The sequence below is a fragment of the Syngnathus floridae genome, chromosome 6, assembly GCF_059516105.1.
Source record: "Syngnathus floridae isolate MCC-2025c chromosome 6, RoL_Sflo_1.0, whole genome shotgun sequence".
In the NCBI taxonomy this organism is placed as follows: domain Eukaryota; kingdom Metazoa; phylum Chordata; class Actinopteri; order Syngnathiformes; family Syngnathidae; genus Syngnathus; species Syngnathus floridae.
Genome location: NC_142418.1, coordinates 18727395 through 18754110, shown reverse-complemented (window position 1 = coordinate 18754110; position 26716 = coordinate 18727395). Strand labels below are relative to the sequence as shown.

At 50.2% G+C, this 26716-nt stretch overlaps 4 protein-coding genes across 6 annotated transcripts; 2 read left to right on the top strand and 2 right to left on the bottom strand.

Annotated features, from left to right (window-relative positions):
• Window positions 1-160: 160 nt before the first annotated feature.
• Window positions 161-8026, top strand: lsp1a (lymphocyte specific protein 1 a). The gene is made up of 13 exons (XM_088377887.1): window positions 161-344; window positions 1759-1887; window positions 2087-2339; window positions 2418-2500; window positions 2559-2787; window positions 2883-3008; window positions 3089-3132; window positions 3205-3286; window positions 3736-3864; window positions 3969-4046; window positions 4123-4209; window positions 4280-4382; window positions 7640-8026. Exons 1-13 carry the CDS (start codon window positions 286-288, stop codon window positions 7654-7656), a joined length of 1419 nt encoding a protein of 472 aa, XP_088234013.1. The 5' UTR covers window positions 161-285; the 3' UTR covers window positions 7657-8026.
• prr33 (proline rich 33) lies at window positions 4463-16966 on the bottom strand. Of its 2 annotated transcripts, none has more exons than XM_088377885.1 (2): window positions 16592-16966; window positions 4463-7588 (listed from the first exon to the last, which is right to left on the bottom strand). In XM_088377885.1, the coding sequence occupies exons 1-2, from the start codon at window positions 16601-16603 to the stop codon at window positions 5006-5008; spliced, it is 2595 nt and encodes an 864-aa protein (XP_088234011.1). In that variant the 5' UTR covers window positions 16604-16966; the 3' UTR covers window positions 4463-5005. The 2 variants fall into 2 exon arrangements, with proteins under 2 accessions (XP_088234011.1, XP_088234012.1); XM_088377886.1 differs by lacking the exon at window positions 16592-16966 and adding an exon at window positions 8505-8659.
• On the top strand, window positions 9703-16432 carry LOC148397141 (troponin T, fast skeletal muscle isoforms-like). 2 transcript variants are annotated; one of them, XM_088377889.1, is made up of 12 exons: window positions 9703-9840; window positions 11868-11908; window positions 12073-12086; window positions 14691-14709; window positions 14798-14843; window positions 14986-15102; window positions 15168-15245; window positions 15324-15437; window positions 15529-15641; window positions 15724-15814; window positions 15896-15936; window positions 16203-16432. In XM_088377889.1, the coding sequence occupies exons 2-12, from the start codon at window positions 11889-11891 to the stop codon at window positions 16237-16239; spliced, it is 690 nt and encodes a 229-aa protein (XP_088234015.1). In that variant the 5' UTR covers window positions 9703-9840; window positions 11868-11888; the 3' UTR covers window positions 16240-16432. The 2 variants fall into 2 exon arrangements, with proteins under 2 accessions (XP_088234015.1, XP_088234016.1); XM_088377890.1 differs by lacking the exons at window positions 9703-9840; window positions 11868-11908; window positions 12073-12086 and adding an exon at window positions 13654-13861.
• A 434-nt stretch (window positions 16967-17400) lies between the features above and the next one.
• LOC148397139 (myoblast determination protein 1 homolog 1-like) lies at window positions 17401-20866 on the bottom strand. The gene is made up of 3 exons (XM_088377888.1): window positions 20028-20866; window positions 18873-18948; window positions 17401-18440 (listed from the first exon to the last, which is right to left on the bottom strand). The coding sequence occupies exons 1-3, from the start codon at window positions 20652-20654 to the stop codon at window positions 18214-18216; spliced, it is 930 nt and encodes a 309-aa protein (XP_088234014.1). The 5' UTR covers window positions 20655-20866; the 3' UTR covers window positions 17401-18213.
• Window positions 20867-26716: the final 5850 nt, after the last annotated feature.

The following is a 26716-nucleotide window of genomic DNA, read 5'->3' as shown; positions in this document are numbered from 1 at the left end:
TTCTCAATGGAAACCACATGTAGGACAACAGACGGGGGATTGCGTTGGGGGTGATGACTAAACCCTGCCTGCCCTCGCCCCCCCCCCCCCCCCCCCCCCACACACACACACACCCCGTCCCACCCCCGACATTCCCGACACGCCACGCAGGGGAGGGAACAGAGTGAGCGAGCGAGCGAGTGGCAACAAAAGAGCCAACAGCGTGAAGGTCCTAAGAGAAAGGAACGGCGGCAGCTCAGGACCACGTTGAAGAACTCCAGCAGAGCACCAAGAAGAAGCCTGAAGATGTCCAAGGCGCTGCTGAGGAGAAACTCCAGCAAACAAAGTCTGCAGAACCTCATCAGGTCAGTTCCAAAAGGAGCCTGTGGCCACTGTCCGTCATCATCGTCATGGTGATGATGACTTGTGGCCTCCAAAGCTCTTTTGAACTCATTGACAGCATGATGTTGCTCTTTGCACGCACACACAATATATGCATCAAAAAAAAAAATTCTCCAAAGCCGAATCTGTTGTGTGGGATCCGTCAATGTTTTCTGGAAGTTGATTAATATTTGTGGCGTTGCTGGGATTATTGGCAGATTTTTGTGGGTCACAAAGGTTTTAGGGTTTCGGGGATTTGGGATGCGGATAACAAACAACATGTTGACATCCGGAACTGGACGGGAAGCGTCGCCACGGTTTTGAGACTCAGTGCCTCGAAATATGATGGATATCGTTTTTCTATAAAAATTCCATAATTGTCATCACTGACCGCCGTGTCATCAAAATGAAAACAAATGGGAAAAAAAAAAAATTCAGAAAAAAAGAAAAAAGAAAATAATGAAAAAAAAAAGAAAAAACACAAACATGAAGTTGAGCTGGCAGCTTTGTGTGATGTCATCACCGAGCGCCGCGTCATCAAGACAGCAAACGGTGCGTCAGTGATGTCATCACTGAGCACGGCGTCAACTTGCGAGTCACGCCTGGGTCATAAATGCAGGAGGCGGGGCCAGGGAGCACTCAGCCATTGATGGTCAAACGCTGCCATGGCTCCTTGTGATGATGTCATTCCCAACTAGGAAGCTTGATGTCATGCCAAAGGAATGTTGCTGGAATCTTTCATCAGACTGCTTTTATTGTGAAAGAAATGCCAGTGAGTGTGTGTGTGTTTATCTCAGCGCAAGGATGATGTCATCGTTCAGGAAGCAGAACAGCTGTAAACAGACTGCGACCTATGACCCCCCTCTGAGCCACATGCACACACACACACAGATAAGCGGCTGAGGAATGTTATTTTTTGTTATCAGATTGATTGACAAGGGATTGAGTTGTAAGCCCTCCCCCACCCAAGGTGTGTGCTTGCTTTTAAAAGTTCAGTGGCGGTTTTTTTTTTTGGAGGTGGCCGTCCGTCTTTGTAGCTGATTGGAATGTTTGCATGGAGCACTCAAAACATGACAAATGCTCGCTGACAAGTCTGGACTTGTTATGACATCATCGGCCTGTAATTATTATTTTCATCGTCGTCATCGACGTTGCATCCGATGACAACACGTCTTTGAGGACTCTTCTCGCTTTTCTCACCGGTGACGTCTTTTCACGTCCGCCGAGACACAAACGAGCGCTGACACGTCGTAGACACAACGAGCAGGTGGTAACCCCTTTTTTTTTTTTTTCTCTGCATTTCGGGCGCCTTTCTTTTGTGTTGGCGAGACTGGAAGAGTCACAGAAAGGCATCGAAAGTTCGATCAAGACGATGATGATGCTGCTGCTGTGCGGCAGGTTGACAGCGCAGAGGAGCGTGGAGGACGCCGAGGAAGTGGAACGCGAACGCAGGAGACGTGCCCGAGAGCAGTCGTGTCACAGGAACGGTGACGCGGAGTACGCCGCCGCCGCCGCCAACCTCCACGTGTAAGTCATCTTCGCACGCAAGCATACGCGGCAGCTGACGTGACACAACTCCCAAAGAATACGGATGACGTGGCGTCTGCCGAGTCGTCGCTCGTCGGTCACCCGGGCGACCAGTCCGGGCTTTGTCATCATCAATCTCTCGAAATGATTGACTTGTCAGCGCCCATTCCGCTCACGACGTCACTTCTTCTTCCTCCAGATTGGACGGCGCGCCAAAGCCCGGCGGCTCACCGTCGGTGGAGGAGGACGAAGGCTTCAGCGATTGGACGCAGCGCAGACAGCAGAGAAGACATCAGCGGGAAGTCGGACGGGACGAGGAGGAGCGCGACGGCGCCGCTTACAGGTCGGAGCCGAAAGACAGCACGTCGTCGTCGTCTTCTTCATCTACTGGCGTCCGGTGCGAAGCGGAAGATGACGACGGTGAGTCGAGGCTGGAGACGGACGCCAGTCAGGTGAGCGGCCAATTTGTCCCACCGGCATTGTCAATTCATGTCCAAATTCTGATTGCGCGGCTCACGTTTTGCATCCAGGTGTCATCCACATCCAAAGCTTTCCTTCTCGAAGATTCCGAACAGGAAGTGACATCACTATCCAGCAACCAATCGAAGAGCAGGTACACGCTAGCGTGCGACAGCATTAGCACGTGAGTTCATTGCCGTACGATGTGTTAGGAACGGCCAGGCGGACGCCGTCTTGGAGGCGGAGCGTCGCCTGGAGAAGATCCGGCTGGGCCTCCAGGAGAAGGAGAGCCAGGAGCTGGAGGAGCTGAAGCGACGACACGCCCGAGCCGAGCAGGAGCTGGAGGAGCTGGCCAGGAGGAAAGAGCAGAGGAGCCGTCTGCGAAGCCAGGAGGAACGACGACGGCAAGACGAGCAACGGCAGCGCCTCGCCAAGGAGGAGGTGAGCGAGACGCGTCTTGGACATTGAGACATCGGGATGGACGGACGGCTACCTTGCTGATTTGGCTGACAAATGGCTTTGGATGCCATTGACAGGAGGAGCGGGGCCGCATGAAGGAGGAGATGGCGAGGAGGCGGACGGATGCCGCCCAGAGGATGAAATTGTTGAGCGGTGGCGACGCCGACCAGGTCTTCAGTCCCGTCAAGACGCCTACACACAAAGTAAACGGTGGCCTGCCATATCAATGCATTTGTCCACAAATCATGATGTAAGCGTGTCTGTCTCGTCTTGTCACTTCCAGATCACAGAGCGGACCGAGTCCCTCAGCCGCTCGCTCAAGAAAAGGTAAATGGAAGACATTTTGGGTCGCTACAACAAGGTCCTCATTCCTCTTTGTTGTTGTCTCGGGTTGGTCAGTAACAGTTTCAAAAAGACGCCGGCGCCCGTCCTCGTCAACAACATCGACGACAAGAAGGAGCAGTATGCGCACGCTGTGGAGGTACGCAAACGCAAGTCCGCAAATGGCTGGGCCATCAGGTCAAAGTTGAGCTCCATTCAAGAAGTTGAAAACGCTAACCCTAGCTTTCAACCCTAATTTGAAACCCTGACTCTAGTTTGAACCCTTAGATGGGTAAAAAAATGAATGCTCCTAGATATAATATCCATTCATGTGTTTACATTGATTCTAATATGGCTCGACTTAAGGAAGTCAAGTCAAGTTTATTGGTATAGCCCTAAATCACAAGCAGTCTCAAAGGGCTTCACATAGACAAACAATTGACAATTCTTCTCAAAGCATCCCCTGATCTTAAGCTCCCAAAAGGGCAAGGAAAACCCTACCAGGGGAAAAATGAGAACCCTGGAGAAGGGACCACAGATCTTCCATCTTTCAGGAAGAGTGCATCCAAGGCTTAAAGAAACTTGATGAGTACGCCCCTTTCTGTCCAGAACTCTCAGGAAGCGCGAGGCTCCAAGGCCCCGCTGGTGGACCTTCCCAACTCTCTGGAGGCCGTCACCTCCAAGAAGAACTTGTTTGAGGCGCGGAGCAGCGGGACCCCCAAGACAACTTCCTGTCAGGTAAGCCAGGCCCGAGGCCTCCCTAAGCACGCGCACCCACCGACCGGCCTTTTCAACTCACAATATGGCAACAATTGTATCGACCAATCACTGACGGCTTCAAGGTGGCCGTGACCCACTTGGTCGGCCAGTGGGTAAAGGGCCAAGCGGACGGCGGCCGAACTCTGCAGAGCCGAGCGGCGGTGAGCGACACGTCGTAACAAAGTCGACAAAAGTTGCGCTAATGCGAAGCGCTAACTGACAACTGCGTCTTGTCAGGATGTCAAGAGTGGAGATGTAATGCAGAAGAAGAACATGTGGGAGGTGATTGGAGATTCATCAGGGAGGTCCACCGCAAATATCAAGGTAACACCGGCTAATGCTAACACGCTAAAGTGCGCGTTCTTATTGCGCTTCTTCCGCGTGTTGTCGTCAGGGCTCGGCAGCAGCGAGTAAGAAGTACACCTTTGTGGTGACGGGCCACGGCAAGTACGAGAAGATCTCCGTGGACCGGGACCACGTCACCAACGGAAAGTCTGGTGAGAGAAGTCACACCCTTTTGAAATCCCTAAAGCTAGTCCAAATCCCAGATGTGGCACTTATGAAGGAATACACAAAATTGACAACATTTTGCCTGATTGCTTTATTTTGGTGTCCCTTAGGAAGTGAAGTTGTAAATCCAGATTTGGATTTTTAAAAAATCTAAGACAAGCGCACACACCCCAAAAAAAAACAAAAAAAAAACATGCAGGGCGAGAACATTCATCCCAGTTCATCGGACTTTTTAACGGTTCATCTTTTCAAGCGACCTTCGAGTTTCTTAACGCACCTTTGCCACAAACGCTCACCTTCTCGAATCGATTCAGCCGAACGAAGCACAACAAAGCAAGTCAACGTTACCGTTCTCTCTTTAACGACATCGAAATGAAAGCATCAAACTTGCGGAGACGAGTAGCACCGTGGTGAACATCTCACCAAAGGAACATTTGGAACAAACGGGAGCCTTGTTCAAACCTCAAAGCTTTTTAATGGCGAGACAAAGGTTAAGTCCAAACAAGCAGAGCCGCCGGCCAGGACTCGGCCACTACTTGAGGCCTGGCGCTTCTGATGCAGCAGCGGCAGCAGCACTTTCCATACGCTGTGGCCCTCCCTTCTGGCTTCCCTAAGAGCTGAAGCCTCTGGCGGTTCTGTTAAAGTCTTTTGGTTCGTCGTCTTTGGCCTTGCGTGTGATCAGACCCATCTCAAAGACGGTGGAGAACTTGGTGAGGGGTCGGGACGCTGCCTCCTTCAGCTTCTTGGCGTCAAACTTGGGGCGGAAGAGCAAGATGGGCAGCCGGTGAGCAAAGGACGGGATTTCCTTGGCCTGGGTCTTTTCGTCGTCTTTCTTCTCCTCCGTCGTCTGCTGCTCTTCCTTCTTTTTCAGCTCGATCTGGTGCATGATGTTCTCCTTGCTGGAGAACATCTGGAAGAGCACGGCATCCCACATCTTGGTGGCAGTAGGTGGTGTGGCCCCAGCGGTGTGGACCCCCTGGCTCTGGTCCTGGTCCACTCCCTGGTTCTGCGGAAACGACGGCTCCTCCTGCTCCACCACCATGTGCTTCTTAAGTCTAGACCAGCCGCTCAGTTTGGATTTCAATGCCTTTGGCTTCTGGGTGGTTTGAGACGACTCGTCAGCTTTCTTGTCATCTCCAACCTTGTTGTCCTTATCTTGACTTTGGGAGGATGTTGCTTTGACCTTCTCGACCTCAGAGACCTTCACCGACTCTTCAACCTTTGCCTGATCTTGATGTTTGGAGGGCAGGACTTTGTCTTTGCCAAGAAGCTTCCTGACTGCCTTCAGAGGGTCTTTCTCAGGAGTGGGAGGAGCTTGTTTGGCTATCTGAGGTTTTGGCATGTCCATCTTGGGGTGGACAGGAGTTCTGTTGTCTGAGGTTGGCGGTGTGATGTTTGCTGTTTTCTGGATCTGCTCTTGGTTCTCTGGGAGCGGTGGAGGAATCATCCTTGCCTCTGGTTTTGGTGTCACTGCTGAGGTTTTGGGTGTCTGGGAAACAACAATCATGGGAGTTGTTGGGGGGGCAGAGACCTCTACCTTAGGGGGTTCTTTGGCTTCTATCAGTTCTCGGTTTGGTGTTTTACGTTGGGTGGCTGCGGCCTCCTCGTGGCTTGCATCCTGAGCTCCTGTAAGCCCAAAGGCTGGTGTGTGCGTTTGGATTCCTCCGTAAGCGGCGTACTCCCCGGGCATCAGTCCGCGATAGGCCGACTTTGATTTGGGCCCGACTAGAGTCGGGGTCTTTGATCTCTGGAAGGCTCCACTGTGCGGCGACGTTCCATACGTGGGCGTTCTTGGTCTTTTAAAAGCCGGAGACGAGATCAGCAGGCGGGAGCCCTCGTAGGTTGGAGTTACGGGCCTCTGATACCCAACGGTTGTCACTGCAGATGTTAACTCAGCTGTGGGAGTTCTCCTGGTCAGATCGGATTCGGATTTGGACTTTGTCATGGTCTGTGGAAAGCTGGCCTGGGCCTCTCCGTGCGGATCCGTGGCAGATGCGTAGATCTCGGGAGTCTTGGCTCTCATTTGGGGGGTTTTGGACCTCTCTGACTCCATCATCATGGGTGACACTGCAAACAAGAGAGGGTTGGGTCTGGAAACCTCAAAGACGGGGGTGGCGGCACGCTTTGCCGGGGTTCTCGGACGCTCCGTGAGGCACCTCGGTGATTGCATTTCCCGGGTGGGTGTTTTGGCTCTGGTTTCAGATGTGGGCGTGGCTCTCCTGATCTCGATGCTCGGAGCCGCCGCCGCGTCTATCTCGACTTTGGCCGTTTCTCTCCTCACGGCCGCGTTTGGTATTTTGGCTTGCGGTACGGCGTTGACCAAAAGATCGGGGCTTACGGACCGTTGCCACGCGAGGCTGGCTTCTTGGTTGCTGTCAGTGGTGACGGTGCTCCCGATGGCGGTGAGGGCGATCGTGTCGTACACGGGCGGCGTCCTGGATGTCTCGTAGTAGGACGTGCTGGCCGTGTACAGGCGGATTTGGGGGACCTCAAACATAGACTTGGGAGATTTGGAAGGTTCCGTGGCTTTGAATGTCGGACGGGGACTTTTGGGCTTGACGAACTGAGTTAGCACCGTCAGCGGGCGGATCACAGCCTGAGCTCCTTCCGCCGGGTACCAGGTCGGATTGGGGCTGGCTGGTTTGGGCTTGGTTGGCGGCGCTACGGCTAGCCTGGGAGTTTTTGGGAAAAGACTCGAATCTGGGGGTTTCAACTCTGAAGGAGGGGCAGCGGAGGGAATGGGCTGGACGGGCACCGTCGGAGTGAGCGGTGCAGCGCCGGCGCCGTCTCGCGGGTATTGCGGCCGAGGCGAGAACCTGGCGGCTCGAGAGAAGGCCGTCCGTTGCGGGTAGGGCGACGCCACATGCTGGTAAAGTGGCCGGGCAGCGAAACGATTTGACTGATGGCTGGCGTAGAAGGCGTAGGGCGCCTCTGGAGTTTTGGGCGGCGTGGAGCGTTCGCTGCGCTCAAGGTCCGGGCTGGCTTCGTTGACCGGGGAGAGGCTGGAGCGGAAAGGGCCGGCCGCCTGCGACGCCTGCGGGCAGGTCTTCTTTTTGGCGCTGCGCTTCAGAAGCTTCTGGAGACGGGCATTGTCTTTCCCGGGCTTGGGGAGCAAGGGGGGCGGGTACTGGACGGAAAAGAATCCGGGCGGGATGGCCGCGCTGTAAGCGACCGCCATGAGCGCCTTGAGCTCCTGAAGAACAAACCACAAGAAATTTGTCATTTGATTTTGGTTTTCTTCCAGATTTGTGCGATTCCTGATGCGGTCTTCCGCTTGGAGCAAGATTCACACGGAACCAAGGCTAAGCCAAGACTTCACTTCAGTTGTTAACCATCAGCTGCACTTGTGACATGTTGTGTACGTCTTTGTTGCCGCCGTGCGCCATCACTTCCTGTTTGCTGCTGAGGTCACCTTGCAGTCATTGAGGCCTTTTGTTGCTGTTGTACGAGTCTGTAGCGCCCTTTTGTAAGTCCGTTAATTGTTTTTTTTCTACTACAACTATTTTGCTTCTTTGAAAGGCATTTTTTCAAGAATAAAGTTGTACATTTGCCAGCTTAAAAAGCCATGTTTTCAATTTGTGGGTGATAAAAAGTGATACACTGTAAAGCTGTACGGGAATAAAATCTAATTCTGTTTCTTTTTGTCAAATTCGCTGATTATATTTTGCTCCAGCCAATCAAAATGAGGAACTGAGAATAATTGAAAATAATCAAAGAGTTGAACACTGTAAAGAATCAGCTGCCACTACTTGGAGAAATGTAGGCCAGTGAGCTACCCCCCAGTTAAAAGCCCCCACCTGACCCCCCTCCTTTTAAGGCACTGGAAGGTTGGCGTCTAAAGTGGAAAGAGTAATAATAGCCGTGTCATAAAAAGTTGTCATGGTCCACAATCACCTAAATGGACCCAAAAAGACAGCATCTCCCCCACCACCACCACCATTTTCTTACTGGCTTGCGAGGGGTGGCTTGTGTGCAGCAGGTAGGGTCCCCTTGAAGCAAGACAAGTGCAGCCAGGAAGTTTTCAAATTCCCCACCCCCCCTCAAAGAGCAGCAAGGACGAACGAGGTGGTCCCAGCACGGCCCAGCCAGAGCAGAAAAGTCGCATTTACCTGATGCAGCGGTGCTGGGTGGCGGCCGTCGGTCCGGGTGCTGCCTGCTTGTCGCAGCCCGGACTGTCAAAGCGGCTGCTTGCCGTTTGCGCCCCACTCGACCCCCACCCCCTTTGCCTCCGAACGCAAGGACCGCTCGCCATGACAGTCCCAAAATAAACGGAGTGACAGCAGCGGCCGAGCGGGGCGCAAATCTAAACCTTAAGTTTCACCTCCTCCCTCCCTCCCTCCCTTCCCAGGAGAAGGCCCACAGCTCCACTTTGATACTCCAGAATCATTATAGCGATGTGACGTTGATTGTCGCACACATGACGCATCTACAGAATGTGCAGCACGGGTTACGTCGGGACACGTTAAGTCACACTTGTGTTACGTCAGGGGTCTTCCATCCTGGTCCAGCTTCTACACACCTTGCTGAACAGCAAACCCCGAGGACTGAAGACCCCTGTGTTGCATAATGTTATCTCACCTGGCAATTTGTGACGAGCGAAGATGCGATTTCATCTTCCAGTATGTATGAGGTTGTGTGTTAAGTTACACGAGGTTCCGTTACGTGCGCTGTTGGGTCACATTTCATCTGGTCTCGACTTTTCTGCGTGATTGGGAGGGAGACTGTGACGTTGCTGGGAGTTGGTGAGGGCTTCGCTGAGTGGAAGTGAAATGTTACTGCAGCACCCCCTACTGGAAGATGCCAGCTCCGTCAGGACGGGACTCGCAAAGCCACATCACACACCAAGAAACATCCCGGCATCCATCAATTAAGAGGTAGATTTAGTTTATTGTGATGAGAAGATCGAGAAGGTCCAACGATGCTGTGAGGAGAAACTTCAGGGGAGAATCTTCAAGAACATTGAAAGATTGCAGAAGGTTGTGAGGAGAACATTAGGAAGACGACACAGAGAAGAAGACCAAAAGACCGGAACATTGAGGGAGCAGCTGTTGGAGCATGAACTTCTCCTTCTTCTTGCTCATAGTGAAATGTGCTTGCCTCATGCCGTGTTCCCGGAATAGCCCGAAGACACGGGTACCGGTGATCTGGGGCTTGGCCAAACTTGAGCTGGCGGCCGGCGTCTCCTCCTCCCCGCCCGAGCGCTGGCATCTCCTTATTGAGGACCGGGAGAAGGAAGGAGTGGTCGCGCCGCCGAGACGGGCCCACCGCCAACGGGGCCCTCCCCGGCCCGCCCTTCGGACCAATGAGAAGGCGCGACGGATCGAGTGTCACTATAACAGCAGAACAAAATCAGCGCGGCAAGTTTGCAGAACCTGACAGCCGCTCTGCGCCAGCGGGGACCTCCACGCTTCACACTTCTTCCTTCTTTTCTTCTGCTTAGCTCAGGTAAGAAAGTCCAAATCCCAATCCTAATCCAGGTTCCTTTGGTCCAACAATTCCAAACCAGCGTGCCCAAAGAGCTCCTCAGTGGTCCAAAAATCTTTTGTATTGGTCTTCAAGGATGCCTTATTCATTAAGTTCTGCCTCCGGTCCAAATGCGTTAAAAGTAAGCCAGAGCGGGTCAGGCCCATGTTGTCAACAGAACAGCTGTCGCTCACATTCAGTGGGAGGTTCTAGCAGCATGTTGGTTCTGCGGGAGCTGTCGTGGCTCCCTCCATACTGTTGATTTTGATCTTCTGCTTTGTGTTGTCACCTTTGGAGCAGCGATTGGCCAACATGGCCGCCTGCTGGTGGCCAACATGGCCGCCCGCTGGCCTGTTCAAAATAGCTCAGCAGTGACAGGACATTATAATTTCCCAGGAATGCCGTCCAACCGAGAATGTAAACAGACCACACGGCTGCAGATCGCTTTGCTATCCACTGATGATCATTATGATCCGTGTTGGATCAATACCATTGATGAGGAATTATGACATCATTTCCAGTGGCCTTTGACATTCATCACTGGCCATTTCAAAAACTGATGCTGACTTTTTGCAGATTTGGAGGTTCTCAAAGAACCTCCCATGTTAGGGTGAGTTCTGGTAGAACTTCGACGCTTGCCTTTGACTGGTCTTCAACTTCCTGTGTTGTCTTTGATGTTGTGTTATGCCTTGGATTGTTTGCAAGGTGTCAGTCAATGAAGATGTTCTAGCAGAACCTCCAGCGCCGAGGCCTTCTAATGTGTGCTGGCACAGTCAAAGCGTTTGTTTGCTTCTTGAGAGATCAACAGCAGATGGTCGCGACGGTTCAGACGGTGTCATCTTCCCGGGTTCCGCATCGCAGTCAAGCTGCAAATGGGCGTGGCGCGCGGCCACATGGCGGCGGGATCAACACTAGCGGCGAGAAGGAACGGCAACAATTCTTCAGATGCGACGAGTTAGCATCAAGGCGTTAGCGTCAAGGCGTTCCCGTCGACGGCGTTGGGGGATCTGAGGTTTCTTCTGAAAGGTGAAGTCAGCGAGGATCGGTCGGGACAGGACGTGCGTGCGTACGTGCGTGCGTGATTGAAGGAAGCCAGCGGACGGCCGCATAAGGAGACGGCAGGTGGAAGGACGGCAAACCTCCTCCAAGGAAGGAAACAAATCCCTTCGCGGCATTCCGGGAAACCTGAGCCGGGCGGCCGGGCGGCGCACAGCTGCGACTCAAAATAGATGGCGGAAGGCGATAATGGGAATAATGTGTGCCTAAGCTCCTCTGCTCATTGGATCAACTCTTCACTCCATCACTCACACGTAGCATCCATGCTTCCATTGGGACCGCGATGCTCGTCCTGTTGGATCAAGTGTTGCCGGCCGGGCATGCTTATCACGCTAAGGCTAATCACGAGCACCGCAGCGCATAATGTTGAAAATCACGCGTACATATCGTATTGACATCTTTCTGTGCTGGTCTCCCGGTTGATTGGGCAAACTATTGCTAGGCAGGCTAAGCACATGTGATATTACAGATTGGAATATTACGCTCACGGGCCATTTTGCTCACCAAGATACGACGCAAATCAACAAGTTGGGTTATATTGGATAACGACTAATCAGGATCTGATCTGATCTGATGTTACTGTATGATAGGCCAAAGCATCGGTTGTTGTTGTCGCTGTGGGCGGAGTTTAGTGCGCTGGGTCTAATTTTAAAGCGTTGACAATTTTTGCAAACTTGAAACTTCTGCCATTTGATACCTGCTGAAGGCTTGCACATTTTTTACTGCTTTTGGTTTGGGCGGGCAGGAGGGGGGGGGGGTGTTAAATGTGTGTGTGTGTGGAGGGGGCGGGGCTGCTTTCAGTTATTTTGAAGCTGAGCTTTAAATAAAGCCAGCTCGTTGCTACGTCGCAGTAACTAACGCCAAGACGTCTTGGGCTTTGTATGTGAATTACACGCCATAATAAATGCGATTGAGTGAGTTTGAATATGTGATGTCAACTTTTTGATTCGCAGGGTGAAACGTCCACGTTCAACATGTCCGACAACGAAGAGTAGTAAGTTCCTTTTTGGTCATCTTCTATTTGTAAATTTGTTGTTTCTGTTTGCTCCTTTTAGTCACATTTTGTGTTGTCTTTTCTGTCCTCTGTCTTCTGCTCCCGTGCTGTGTTTTTTACCGTCCCTTTTTGTGTTCTGATCTTGTGTCTTCTTGTGCCCCCAGCGATCAGACAGAGGGTAAGTAGTATCCATCATCAAGGGCTCCTTTCTTCCTCCCCGCCACCACCAGCATCATCATCATCATCATTGTCATCATCACAATGGTCCTCAGTCGCGTGTCTGTGTGCGTTGTCACTGGCGCCGTTTCGGCATGACGGCTGGCATGGATCCCGCCGGTGTACCCGCGTAGTTCCACTGCGGGTACCCGTGGGATCTTTTTTGTAAATGTCCTTCTGCTCCTTTTCTTTCTCGGACCGCCATGAAGAGTACGATGGTAAGCCCCTCCCACTAACTCGCGCTGACGTCTTGCTTTTACGTCACGATGAATTAACCCCGTCGGAGCATGAGCGGCACTCGGACGCCGTCTTGCAACACCTCTTACAGCCTGCGGGGCTCCTCCGCACTTACTGTTCCTCCCCTAAACTTGCTATTGGTTCTCAAACTGGGCTCGGCCGGCGCCCTGACATTATCACGGCAAAGACATGACCCCTCCATTCAGATGGGTGTGACATCATCACACAAATCTGACAGAGCTGCCTCCAGTCTGCACTAGTCACTTATATGTCAAGTCCGAATCTTGGAAAAAGTACAACTTGCTTTTTTTGTAAGATATTTCGATTTCAAAAACACATCATTGGTCTTATAAAGGTGATTATTTTTGAACTGGTGTTAGGAACGTAAAGGAGCCCTGGGGGAAAAAAAAGAAAAAAAAATTCTTCCCGGACCCAAAAAGTTTGAGAACCAGCGCTAGCTAACCTTCCTTCTCTTTGCCTCCATTAACCGCACGTGGTGTGGCCGTAGCGGAAGAGCTAGTAGAGGAATTAGAGCCGGCCCCCGAGACAGAGGCAGAACCTGAAGTAGAACCTGAATCCCAGGCAGAACCTGAACCCGAGGTAGAACCTGAACCCGAGGTAGAACCTGAATCGGAAGCAGAGGATGAGGCCGAAGGTATGTGGTATGGACGGGGCAGGGACGGGGCGGGGCTATCCTATCATCCTTTAGCACACTGCAATGTGCGCTCCAGTCATGCTAATGCTAACTTACCTTCCTTTCACCTCTGGACAAAGGCAAAGAGCTAACTTCACTTGGACATTAATATTTATGGGTCATTTTTATTTCTTTGGAATTGTTTTGTTGTTTTTGTTATTTGAAAGGTGAATCATGGTAATCAACATGAATCCTGGTAAAGACATGCTTTCGCAACAGCTCACAAATGGCACCGTTTCAATTCAACAATTCAAATATTGTTGTCGATAACATAAATTGATTTACAAAAGAAGCTTTTGTTTCTCCGGTAATCTGATGACAACATCAATCACTGGAACTCAAGCTTTTTTTAATGATCTGATGGCAACAAATCCTAACCAAAACTCAAGCTGCTGTTTTTTTTTTTGTTTGTTTTTAATTTTGTTGATGATGTGACGGCAGAGAATGACCGTGGCCATTCAAATTAAAGCTGCTGTCTTTCTTGTAGGAAATAAGTGGATGATTAGCTCATCATGTAAGCGAACAAAACAATCGGACCTCAGATTTGTTTTGCCTTGGGCGAGCTAATATGCTAACAACCTTAGCTGTAACGTAGCGCTAATCACGCTAACAGCACTAGTCGCCACGAAGATGATTGACCGTCAATCATCAGCACAACATGGATGCCATCATTTTGCATTAGCTTTTTAGCTCAAGTTTGCTTGTGGAACTTTTACTTCTACTCAAGAGCCAAAGCTAACACTTTTATTTTCTATTCTGCTTTTATTCTGGACGCTTGCTGCATGCAGAGGCCTTTGAAGAGGAAGGTACGTTCTTTTCACAATAAAACTCTTCATATTTCAACTTTGGAGCTTCGCACAATCGTGCAGAAAACCGCTAGCGGAGGACAAAAAAGGGTGAAAGAATAAGAGACGCAAACGACTCGCCACCGCCCGCTCGTCAGCTGCATGGCATGAAGCCGGCCGCTGGGAAAGAGAGGACCCTTGTGATCATGTGACCTTGCCTGACTTGTAGTCGGAGAAGACCACGAGTTTGGGGGTCAAGCCGACGAGAAAAAACCACACACGTTTAGTTGGAGCTGAAGAGAAGGATCATTAATAACACAGTGAACCCTCGCTGGGCAACGAGTTCTTATCAAACAGCTCGTAATGGCTCCAAACAGTTGCCCGTTGATTTGATGGTCAATAGTCAATCGATTAAGCGCGACTGAAATCTTGCCGTTATCCTCAAGACAACTGGGCCAACGTGGCAGCCATGAAAAATCCGTCGGGTGTTTTGGCGCCGTCTTGTGGCATCTTAATGAATTGTTTACACACAGGAGAAGCAAATGATGCTTGCTGCAATCTCTTGAAGTTGAGTTCAACATCATTTTTGTTGAATTGCACCAGCTAGCTTAAAACTAACGTAATAGCATTAGCATTGACATCACGCTACTTGGCGTCAGTCATTTCTTGCGAGGGTTCACCGTCATCCACTTTTAATATGTTTGCTCTTTATCCCTTCAAAGTCTAATCACCAATTAAACATTTGAGTGCTTGAGAGACTATTTAATCCGTTTGACTTCTAACAGCATTAAATGTACTTGTCCCCTGCCCCTCCCAACCTGCGCTGCCATCTTGATTTGCGTCCCTGCAGAGGAGAAGCCAAAGTTCAAGTAAGTCACCTGACGGATTGAACCGTCCTTTCGGTTCGTTGCCAAAGCGCACCGACCAACGCAAACGCTCGCTCTCGTTCCGCTCTAGGATGAGCGCTCCCAAGATCCCCGATGGTGAGAAAGTCGACTTTGACGTAAGTTGCCGGCAGAGGTGAGACTCGCCGAGTCACGTTTTTGCTGAAAGCCAAAATGACGCTTTCAAGCAGGTCTGGTGGAACCTGTCAAATGAAATACGCCTTTAGTCAGTGTCGCTGACCGTGCTTTGGGTGCGTTCAGGACATCCAGAAGAAGCGTCAGAACAAAGACCTGGTAGAGCTGCAGGGCCTGATCGATGCCCACTTTGAGCACCGCAAGAAGGAGGAGGAGGAGCTCATCGCCCTCAAAGACAGAATTGTGAGTGCGCCAAACGTTAAGATGGTCTGGAGAAAGTCACGCTCACGTGACCCAAATTCCCGCAGGAGAAGCGTCGCGCCGAGAGGGCTGAGCAACAGAGGATCCGTGCCGAAAAGGACAAGGAACGCCAGGCCAGGCGTGAGGTCCGTATTCCATACCCTCGCCCCCCCCCCACCACCACCACCAAAATGCCAAGCCCGCTCTCGGTTGTCTGCGTGCAGGAGGAGCGTCGCATCAAGGAGGAAGCGGACGCCAAGAAGAAGGCCGACGAAGAAGCCAAGAAGAAGTCTGCTCTGACCAACATGGGATCCAACTACGGCAGCCACCTGCAGAGGGTACGTGTGACGCTTCATCATCCCAAGAATTTGTCTTCAAAATATGGCCAGCGGCGCTCACCCGGCCGGGTGCGACTTTTGTCTCGGCCAGGCGGACCAGAAGCGCGGAGGCAAGAAAGAGACGGAGAGAGAGAAGAAGAAGAAGATTTTGGCTGCCAGGCGCAAGCAACTCAACATCGACCATCTCAACGAGGACAAGCTAAAGTCAGACATCCCGCGTTCGTAACGATGATGGCGTCCATATCGTGAGCTTACTGTCACGCTCGATCCACCATTTGTGTTCCAGGGACAAGATCAACGAATTGTACGATTGGATGTGTCAGCTGGAGTCGGAGAAGTTCGACCACATGGAGAGGCTGAAGAAGCAGAAGTACGAGGTGAGTGTCACCAAAACAGCCACGCCCCCTCAATAAAAAAGGCAACAAATAACACCAAATGTGGTTTTTGCACCCCGTCAGGTCACCACCCTGCGTAAGAGAGTGGAGGAGCTCAGCAAGTTGTAAGTAACGCCTTTGCGTGGCAGTATCTCGTAACTACAGCGCCGCCGCTGGTCAGGAGGAAACATTACATCATTGCAAACAAAAGGCAAAAATAGCTTCTAAAACGTTTTCATGACATGCTAGAGGAGACAATGATGGCGCACATTAAGCTCCATGTTCATATCAACCTGTTTTTAAAAGATGGATCCAACATTATGAATAGCAGCGTATAGGTTTCAAGTTAATCACAAAGATGCTAACGTGGCTTTATTTGTGCATTGCACAGCAGCAAGAAGGGAGCCGCCGCCCGCCGAAGAAAGTAGACGCCGCTGGCGAAATGATTCTAGCTGAGAAGACGCACTACGTCGTCGCGCTGAAGACGCCACGTTATCGCAAGCCGCTAGCGACTAGTGGCTAGCTGCTAACGATAGCAATAAAAACATCTTGGACCTCCATGCTCTCTCGACTGTTTGGTTCTCAGTATTTTTGTAAATAAAGTTTGACTCTTCAAGACGACCTTTTTACCCCTCTCGTCATTCTACGACGCTAACAGGAAGATTGAGGCCAATATTTAAGAAGCACATGTATGAAGCTAGTAAAACAGCTGAAACTTAGCATAAAACTAAGTACTTAACAATGGCTAGTCAAAGTCAATCAAAGGAGAGCAGAACTCACCAGACCACACATTGGAAGCTGTCCGAAAAGTTCTGATCTGTTGTTTGCTTAGCAGCCCTGCCGCTCTAGTGTCTTCTTCTTCTGCAGGAAATTGCGCGCGTCCGTCAGTCAAATGGGTCCGTGTGGAAACGGCCCCTTTTTTTAGTCACCGGAATGACTATTCCGCAACACGCATTTTTATGGCAGCTTTCCTTCACCTTTGTTGAGTGAAGGAGGGATAAAAAGATGTTTGCTTTCCAACAGAGGGAAGGACAGCACAGTTTCGTATGAATTCGACTCCACTTTTGACGTCATCACGCCACGGGGAGTCGGTGTAGGTGACAATGTGCTACAGTACCACACGGTGGCAATGTTTCTCCACGAGACTGCTGCTAGTTCATGTCGACGTTGACAGATGAAAACGGATGTGATATTTATGGAGAATATTTCGTCATCTATTTATTCGTTTTCATTATATCATTAAGAAAAACTTTGTTGCGCAATCATGACCTTGGTTTCAATCCTGACTGTAATCAACGGAGTAAGAGGGATCGTATGTGGTATGTTCATTTATTTTTGAAAGTGGAGTAAAAAGTCATTTCAACGTCAAATCGAAGAATTGTTAGTAATATAGTAGTTCAAAATAGTTCAAGGCCATTTTAACATTCAAGTAACTGAAAAATGCAGAATCTCTTTCTGGTTTACAATACAATGTAGTTGAGTACCGATTTTATAGTGCAGTGCAAATGTTTAATATAACAAGACTATTTTATTTCACAATAAAGAAATAAAAAATCCATGTTTTCAAGAAAAACTATAAGACATGAGAGTTCAGTATAAATAAAGTAAAATATTTATTTTATATTGGAGTGTCACTCGGTTTGTATAAATATAAAGTTGAACATTTTGTGTCACGACAAACAAAGAAAAGCATTAAATACATTTAACAAACGCTCTTATTTACAATATCAGTTTATGGATACAAAAAAATGGTCCTCTGCTGCAGTGGAGCCAGCAAGCAGTCAAATCATCAGTCAGTTTCTGCCATTTTGCTGTCGTTGAAATCGAAGTGGAGGACGTGAGGGAAGCTTGAGGTGGAGCTAGGAATGTAAGCAACAACAATCACTTGCCTTCATGTTGGCTGCATGAGCAATCATCCCCATCAATAAACACATTTATCATCGGGAAGCCGACAAACGGCGCAAATGCAAAGCAAAAAGAAGAAGAAACACGGCAGCGGTTACTTGCATGACATTAGCTTTAGGGAGCGCAAACATCCATGAAGACTTCCGACAAAAACGGCTTTATTATATTCGAGTGTTGTTATCGTTATTGTAACAATCCACGACGTGTAAAATATTTCTGTCGTTCGAAGCATTCACGAAGTAAAGAATCATTGAGAACTAGCTCGACAATTATTAAAACATTTTAGAAAAATACTGAACCGTGATCATAGTGGGCTAAAAACAACGGGTTGCTTAAAAGATCCTTTCTTTGAGTGACTAATTGTGTTGTTTTTATTGCCATGGGAAGCGGCAAGAATGGAAGCACCGGGCGCAAATGTCAACTTTGAGTGGCGGTGAAACTGCTCGTTTTGTTGTTGGATGATGATGATAATGATAATGATGTGGCGCGGCGGCCTCCTATAGAACTTGGTAGATGAGGTTGGCGTCCCGTTGGTGGTCGGCGCTGTCGCCAGGGGGGGCCGATGGCGCGTCGGCAGGCGCGTCCGCGGGCGCTTCGGTGGGCGCGACGCCGGGCGCGTCCGCGTTGCTGCCGCTGGCGACGTTGGCGTCGGTGGAGATCCTCTCCACGATGCTGGACAAACAATCCAGGCTGGAGACCACCGGCGCACGCTCGCGCTTGACACCTGCACGCGTGCGCGCACAATGGGTCATTCTTACAATGCTTACTTCCTCATGGGCAATTCATGCAAAGCGCTAGCAGAAGGCCGCGCTACAGCGAGGGGACCGGCCCGCAAAATCAGTTTGAAATGATTATTTTGGAACTGTGCTGAACAATGCTGGAGGTGGGCCTATACACACATTTCGTTCTTCCCCAAAATACGTTTGAGCCATTCCAGTTGAAGAAAAAAAAATCAGAATGTCACCAACACCTAACATAATTCATCGACCTGAATTATGAAATTTGCCACTTGATAGAGTCTCAGAATAGGGCGGTTATTCGGGGCCTTTAGAATGAATTATTAGGCCGATTATTCACGACAACCCGCTGCCCCAAACACACTTGTTTCTGTCGCTATTGAAAGTCATTTGGGAGAAGTGACGTCACGGGCTTTTACCGTTGCTGCTGTCGTCACTGAAAAAGTTGTTGGCGTCAAAAGTGGCTCGCTTGGACGAAGGGCAGCTGAAGTCCGCCTGCACAAATCATCATAAAAATAAAAGCAAACATTAAAAATTGTAACACAAAATAGAGCGAATTTAAATGTGTGAATTGAAGTTGTGTTTTGTAAAAGGTGGGTTTTTTTCCCCCTCTTGATCATTTTTGACAGCAGGCTTGTTTTCCATGATCATTTACAAACTTGTTTATTATAAACACTTTAATTATGCGATAGTGTCACTACGATCGACATTGTATTATTACTCTGTTTCTGCGACAAAAATCTGCTCTCAAATTAGTTTGGCGCAAACGGCAAACTGGCAGCATGCGCTCATTCAGATCCATTCCATTTTAATTTCAAGCCATTTTATCTTGTTCACTTAAGTGCACTGAAGAGGGGGCAGAAGAAGTGAATTCGTCATATTTACAGCTCTCGTTCTTTAGTTTATTAATTTTCATTTTACTCCAAGGCTGCCAGAGAAAAGAAAATATTGAAATATATAAAATATATAGAAAGTGGCAATTGGAGTAAATTCGATTTTTGTACTGGTATTAACTGTGGTGATTATCAAACTTACATTTCAGTATTTTCATGAACTAAAATAGAACTAAAGACAATAACGAATTTTAATTTGAAATTGTGCGCATGTGCGATGTGTTTTATTTGTGATGCGAACAAGTCAGCATTGATTAGGATGATCAATTGGTCAAATGCCAAGATTTAGCGCTTGAAGTTCTATCAAGAACTTTTTGCCTTAAATTGAGGCAAAATGAAATGTCATATCAAAACATTTTCGAAAACAGCCCTTCTTATTTTCTACATGTCTTATTATTGTTTAGCTTATTTTTTTTCTCCTGTTGGGCGCGCGGCCAGGACAAGAAAGCTCATTCCCAAAAGAAAAATATTTATACTTTCATTCATTTGTTAAAAAAAAAAAAAAAAGAGAAGGGTTTGCCAGAGGATTTGTTTTGTTTTTACAGAACGAAAGACCTTTTCTGATACTTTTAAAATTTAAATTCCATGAAGCTGGGAGCAAATAAATTAAGACCACTTCAGCCATGAGGGTGTGGGGATTTTTTTTTTTTTTTTTTTTTTTTTTTCTGCTAGCCTCCTTACCATGCCGTCGGAGCAGTTGGAGCGGGGGCTGGAGGCGTCCGAGTCGGCGGCGTAACGCTCGACTTGCAGCGGGTAGCAGGCGTCGCCCGTAGGCGGGGACCCGTCGGCGGCGGCGGCGGCGCCGGCCCCGCCCGCGCGCAGCAGCGCCTGCAGCGCTTCGATGTATCCGATGGCGTTGCGCAGGATCTCGACCTTGGGCAGCCGCTGGTTGGGGTTGGCCGACGTGCAGCGCTTGAGCGTCTCGAAGGCGTCGTTGACTTTGCCCAGGCGGCGGCGCTCGCGCAGCGTGGCCGCCTTACGCCGGTCGGCGTTGGTGGTCTTGCGCTTGCACGCCTTGCACGCCCACAGCAGGCAGCGGCCCGCCTGGTGGTGGCCGCTGGGGGCGCGTACGTGCTCATCGTCGTCCGGGTCGCGTGCGTGCGAAGACCCGGACGACGACGAAGACGAGTCGTCCGGCTTGCAGGCCTGCAGCAGGCCCGCCGCGTGCACCATGCGGGGATCCAGGTGGGGGTCCAGGTCCTCGAAGAAGCGCATGTCGCTCGTGTCGAAGCACGGGTCGTCGTAGAAGTCGTCGCCCGGGCAGCCCGGACAGGGCGCCATGTTGAACTGCATGTCCGACAGCTCCATGCTCGCCACCGAAAGTTGCCCTGCGCGCAGCCGCCTTAACGGGTGCTCATGTTGGGCCTGGCTGCGGGCCTTTGGGGGCGGGGGGGAGGGGTTGCTGGAGAGTTCGGTTCACTGATACTTGATGGGGAACCCCGAACCCGCTCCCAGCCTCTTATAGCTGCCAGGGCACGCGTAGGCGTGTTTAGCGGGGCAACGTGCACCTGACGCCGGCCAATCAGGGGGCCGCGCGCGGCGCGACGGCTCTTAAGACTTCACGCCAATTAGGATCCAATTACGACGCCAAGCCACTCAACGCAGAACATCCCATTCACATGTTTGAATGTTGGTGTTCATTTTTCCTTGGCCCGCCTTCATTTCATCCCCACAACGTTTGGAAATGATTTTACAAGAGAAAAAAACATAAATAAATAGAGAAAGAAAGAAAGAAAGAAAGAAAGAAAGAAAGAAAGAAAGAAAGAAAGAAAGAAAGAAAGAAAGAAAGCATGTTGACAAATCCTGTCAGGCAGCAAAAAAAAAAAAAAAAGAATTACATGGGCCCTTTTCTAAAATATGACAAGGTGATATGTAAGACTGGAAGTTGATGACCAGAATGCCTCTGACAAAATGAGATTATGACAATATGTTCAATATGTTCTCTCCACATTGACTGGAACAATCACAAGGGTCCGTGGAGGCTTTTCCATTTGCAGCCCTTGAGGACCACCAAGGTGTCGACATGGCTAGGAGACCCCGGTGCTGCTCAGCTGCCATACGCAAAGCCCCCCTGGCCATCTTCTAAGATGGACGCCCCCGTCTGGAGCTCAGCTGGGGGTGATGAGACACGCTGGGAATCAAATGGCTTCCGCTTAAAGGTAAATCATCTCGCTGAGGTCCACTCGGACCACACCCAGATAACGACCCGCCGCCTCATTAGACGTCGTTGAAGCCGGCTGGAGCGACACTCCCCGCACCAAAAGTGGCACATAACCAGACAGCCAAGGAGACATCCAAAGACCAAACCTGAGGATGGCGGCATATTTAAACAAGGGCTGTTTGCGCCGTTGCGGGCGTCAACTCATCCAACTTGATTCAGTCCAATCGAAGGACCTCCTCTCGTTTCCTTTCATTGTGGAGTGCTCACATCATAAGAGAGAGGGACATTTCATGAAACACAATGACCAAAAAGACATCGGAAGCTGTTGGCACACTTTTCGGGATCGGAATTCAATCTGCTTTATTTTTGATGACTTAAAAGACGGTGGCTCCAAAGGATCAAAAAGACAAAACGGTCATATCGCATCTAGGTGTCAAATATCACCACGGCAACCACGGCAGAAGACCAACAAGACGAGTGTGTTGACTCGTCACCTGCGGGTTCAAAGGTCACGGACCACACAAGTGCCTGCCACTGCTACATGACCACAGGCGCACGCACACACACTCACACACGCACGTGTAACCTGAGTCTTATTGCTGTGCAAGCAATTACTCTCATGTGCTCATCAACATGTTAACTGCAGACTAATGCTCACACGGGGACACACACACACACACACACACACAGCGAGCGCTGCAAATCAACTTTATTCATCCAGCAAGCAAGCAAGTAAGTCAATGTCAGCGAGGTGAGGTGGTCTCCGGGTGGTGAGGTGAAGATGCTTCCTGCAACAGCTGAGCCCCTAAAACCATCACAAGGCCCCCAAAGGGGACCACCCAACACCACACAAATACACGCAACACACACTTGTGCAATTTTGGTATTTCATTGTGATAGAGCACAAGTTTTCATTCGTGGTCGTAACTATTGATTGATTGATTTTCCATTTTGCAGCATGACCGTCTTGTCATTCTCCATGTTATCAAGTTCTAAAGTTGGTATCCAGACAAGGCCTGTAGCACTTTTTGTCTCCTCGCTAATCTGGTCCCCATGCTAACTTTTTGGAATGCGACCTGCTTTCTTTGGATATCAATCACGTGCGTGATGCAGTTAATTGAAGCCAAGTCTCCAAAGCTGGACCCAGACCTGTTCCATGTTGCATTTTTATTTGCCATCCTGATATTTTCTGTAACCGTATCTGGACCCGCAAACCCACAATAGCATGTTAGCAGCGCTGACGTGAGGCGCACGCACGTTAAAGCGAGCGCTCATGTCGGCGCTTCAGGTTTCGGCCTCCAGCACCTGTCGTTAGCCGTTAGCCGCTAGCCGGCGCTGCCTCGTTTTGTCTCGCTCGTGCCAGCAAATATTTGCGGCGTTGTGTCATGCCGCTTCCCTGAGAGCTTTCCTTCTCGCTGGATTTAGTCTAATCGCGTGTTCCACTCTGGCATGTGAGGCTGTATGCCCACGGCAAGCGCCTCCAGCCCATCCAGGCCCGCAGCCAGGACGCGTGGGGGGTCTCCGAACGCAGGCGCGCGTTGACGGACATGGAGAACCTGCCCAGACTTTTACATGTCAAAGAACAGAACTCAAACGACGTCTTGGTTGTCCAAATGAGAAAAGAGCTCCACATGCCTTAAAAAATGCGAATGTAGCGTGGCTAGCAAGCGTTCGACTTCATAAAAGTAGGATTCAAGAGCTCAAAATAGGACCTTTGGCCACACCCAAAACATTTTGGGGGGTTATCAATTTCCAAATGCTCCCAAAGTTTTTGTTCTGCTGACTTCAGCCGATCTCCAGCATATATTTTTAGTCAGAATCTCCCGACGAGCGCGATTGGTCCGGTACGGTGGGGTGGTTGGTTGACTTCCTGTACACGGTGGGGGGGGGGTTGACTTCCTGTACATGGTGGAGATGTTCGTGTTCAGTACACAAGCGAGCCACTGTTAACCCAAACTCATCTTGGCTCACTCAGATGGGCACGGATGTCGTCCAGCTGACTCCGCCCATTTTTCCGATTCTGGTGCTGAACCTGCTGTGATGCTTGTGAAGTCCACACGCACGACATGCAAAAGTCTTCTGCAACGTAGGGTGGAAAATAAAAATGACAAGAAGGTAAACTTCAAGAAAGTTCTGGAAGCGTGTGACATTTTGTCATGGCAGTGCCCCCTACGTCACAAACAACATACTGCATGACTCATTTACGTGATCCGATGACTGAAGGTTATTTCTGGCTTCTCGTGTACTCGATGTACTGAACGTATGTGCGTGCGTGCGTGCGTGAGCGAGAGCTGCTCGTTCGCTCGCCGACTAACAAACCTGCTCACATTTAAAAATATATGTATTTTTCAAACACGGCTTTTCTTGATGTCTTCCATTTTGTGTCTTTTCCATTCATGACTATCTTCGGGCTTCTGACTGGTCAACAGATTCAACTGGAACCGTTTGCCTGAAACTTCAGTGGGACTGAAGGAATGCTGTTTACTGCAGACGGCCAACTGCTTGCGCACGCACGCACACACACACACACACACACACACACACACACACACACACACTCACGCACACTCACACACACACACGCAGAGTGTGTGTGCCCTCTCATTGGTCGGCGGTGTCGTCACGGAGACAACAGCTGTCTCCAGGATGAAGAAGCTACTCGGAGGGTGCCAGCCAGTCTGCAGGCCTGCAACCGGAGAGTCCCACAGGAGTCCCCAACACACACACACACACTGGCACACACACACACACACACACACACGCACACACTGGCACGGCAGGCCTAGCTCAGCGCCCTCTAGAGCAGGGCTCAGCAACTAAGTTTGGCCCCGACCCAAACTTCTTCTTACTGACATTGTCATGGAGCAAGTCGCGCTTTTTGTGCTCATTTCAGTGTGGCTGGTCTGAAGCAAGCACATGGAAGGCTCCATTGTGATTGTCACCGGGTTTTTTTCAGTCTTCAAACATTTCTTGACAAATGTAGCGTGTGTGTGTGTGTGTGCTGCACGAGTGTGTTCATATGTGGGCGTGCGTCACATGTGTTGTTTTCACTGACGGCAACTGTCGCAACAACGACGCCTTTAATCTGCACCTGCCACTGACACAGCAAATGTGCAGATACACACACATACACACACAGATGACCCCCAGGCTGATGCGCAGCCGAGCATGCTGGGAGTCGTGATGGCTACAGACGCCATCTTGGATGTTTGCCATCCAAACATATACACGCACAGCTTAAACACACACACACAGACATACAGTACATACATGTGGTATCAAAACATATGCAAATATATTCCCCTCACACACAGGCGCACACAAACAGACATACACGTAGAGATGTACTTGCCGTCATACGTAAAAAAAATGGAGACGGACACACGTTGGCACTTTTGTTTTAGCAATGGCGTACAGGCAAAGTTTAAGGACAGCTTTTGCACGCACGTACGGGCGTCTTAGGCCCAGTCACGGCAGGGCAGGGCAGGGCAGGGCAGGGGGTATTTGGGGTGGAGGAAGGGGGGGGTTACTGGCGGGGTGTTTACTGTGGCCACGAGGATAGGAAGTTGGTCACGGGGTCAGAGGTCAGGGAGCGATAGCAAGCTTCACTTCTATGTCAGTGTGTGCGTGTGTGCAAGACAACAGGTGGGACACACTGGCACATGCGCACACACACGGCCCACCTGCCACACCTGTCAATCATCAAGCAGCATGCACTTTTGCAAGGAAGCTCGCATCGTGTGTGTGTGTGTGTGTGTGAGAGAGATACGATGTACATGCGAGTGTGTGTGCGGATGCAGTATACATCTATATACGCACAGACATATATACATATAGACACTGTATACCTGTACGCATGCTGTCCTTGACACCCTCCCTGAACTTTGACCCCACCTAACGACGGGACACCGCTTCATCCTCGTCCGAATGGTTTACACGCACTTTGTTTTGGTGGCGACGAACGACGAGGCCTCTCACTGACGGGTCAGTGAGGACAAAGTGTGCAGGGGGGGGGGGGCTTTTGGGGGTCCAGTTACCCCTCAGGGAAGTGAACCAACGTCAAGTGTGAACTTTGATGTCTGCACGTGAATGTTGTTGCTCTGTTTGTCAAAAGGCAGGAAGTCAAGTCAAAATGAGTTTATTTGTCTTTTTCAATTTTTTTTCTTATGACATCGTGCATTTTTCCCCTCGTGCCGCACGAGCGAGCGAGACACATTGCTGCACCGGTGGCAGTTGTAGCGCCGGCCGCATGTGTTCCACTTTCTTCATGATGGCTTTGAACTTGTGTCCGCTGCTGCAGAGTAAAGTGCCCCCCGCCCCATCGCTCCCGACACCCCAAAAGCGCCCCCCCCCCCCCCCCCCCGCATTATCCCGTGCAGATGTTGGGTCGGCGGGCAGCTAGCGAGTCCGTCTCAAATGTCGCCCATCTAATTGATAGGAAAACTCTGGCCGGGAAGCGCTAAGCCCGTCTGAGCTCTCGGGTTCCCGGTGGGCGCGAGGCGTTCACGGACCTCGCGTCGGACCACGGAGCCAGATGAAGACGATCCGGACCGGGTCTTAAACGAAGGATGTGACACTAATGACTTTAAGAAGAGCTAATCCGGCCATCTGGACCCGCCCATTGTTTGATCTGGACCTTGTTGTCTCTTTGGGGACGGATCATGGGAAGGGGCTTCCTCGTTTGTTTTGCTTTCATTTGTTGCTGGATCCGTTGCAGATGGACAGACACGACCGGTCATTCGATCGGGGACGGCGAGGCCTTCTCTCCTCGTTGTTCTACGCTCTAATAAAAAAAAAAAAAAAAGCTCCATCAGAATTGAGCACGGGCATGTACAAGACAACCCAATCCAGGAAATGCCCCCCCCCCACCCTGAGTCCTTTCCCGGTGGTGTGATGGATGACTCTATGGCGCTATTTTGAGGCGGGTGGCGCTATGTGACCTTTGGCGGGTATTTCTCGTCCGGCCTTTTAATGCACTCGAGAGCCGGTTCGGACTGTCCGGAACATTCCGCACTCTTCCCCCCCAGCGAGGGGGTGAAGACTGTCTTTGGAACTCGCCGCTCAGGAATCTGTGGCGAGGGGACAACTCACCTGCGTGTTGCATTTCTGACAAGATTCTATTCCCGCACGGAACAAACGTGTTTGGATGGCTGAAGTGGATGTGTCCTCAATCCAAAACGTGCAGAGCGACGGGCGTGACGATCGGCGC

Coding starts and splice junctions, on each gene's coding strand:
- LOC148397141 (XM_088377889.1), top strand. CDS start 11,889: ATGTCCGACAACGAAGAGTA. Junction 14,844..14,985: donor GTGAGAAAGTCGACTTTGAC/GTAAGTTGCCGG, acceptor GGGTGCGTTCAG/GACATCCAGAAGAAGCGTCA. Junction 15,246..15,323: donor AACGCCAGGCCAGGCGTGAG/GTCCGTATTCCA, acceptor GTCTGCGTGCAG/GAGGAGCGTCGCATCAAGGA.
- LOC148397139 (XM_088377888.1), bottom strand. CDS start 20,654: ATGGAGCTGTCGGACATGCAGTTCAACATGGCGCCCTGTCCGGGCTGC. Junction 18,949..20,027: donor CCAACTGCTCCGACGGCATG/GTAAGGAGGCTA, acceptor TGATTTGTGCAG/GCGGACTTCAGCTGCCCTTC. Junction 18,441..18,872: donor CAGTGACGACAGCAGCAACG/GTAAAAGCCCGT, acceptor GCACGCGTGCAG/GTGTCAAGCGCGAGCGTGCG.
- lsp1a (XM_088377887.1), top strand. CDS start 286: ATGTCCAAGGCGCTGCTGAGGAGAAACTCCAGCAAACAAAGTCTGCAG. Junction 3,133..3,204: donor AGCCGCTCGCTCAAGAAAAG/GTAAATGGAAGA, acceptor CGGGTTGGTCAG/TAACAGTTTCAAAAAGACGC. Junction 3,865..3,968: donor CCAAGACAACTTCCTGTCAG/GTAAGCCAGGCC, acceptor GACGGCTTCAAG/GTGGCCGTGACCCACTTGGT.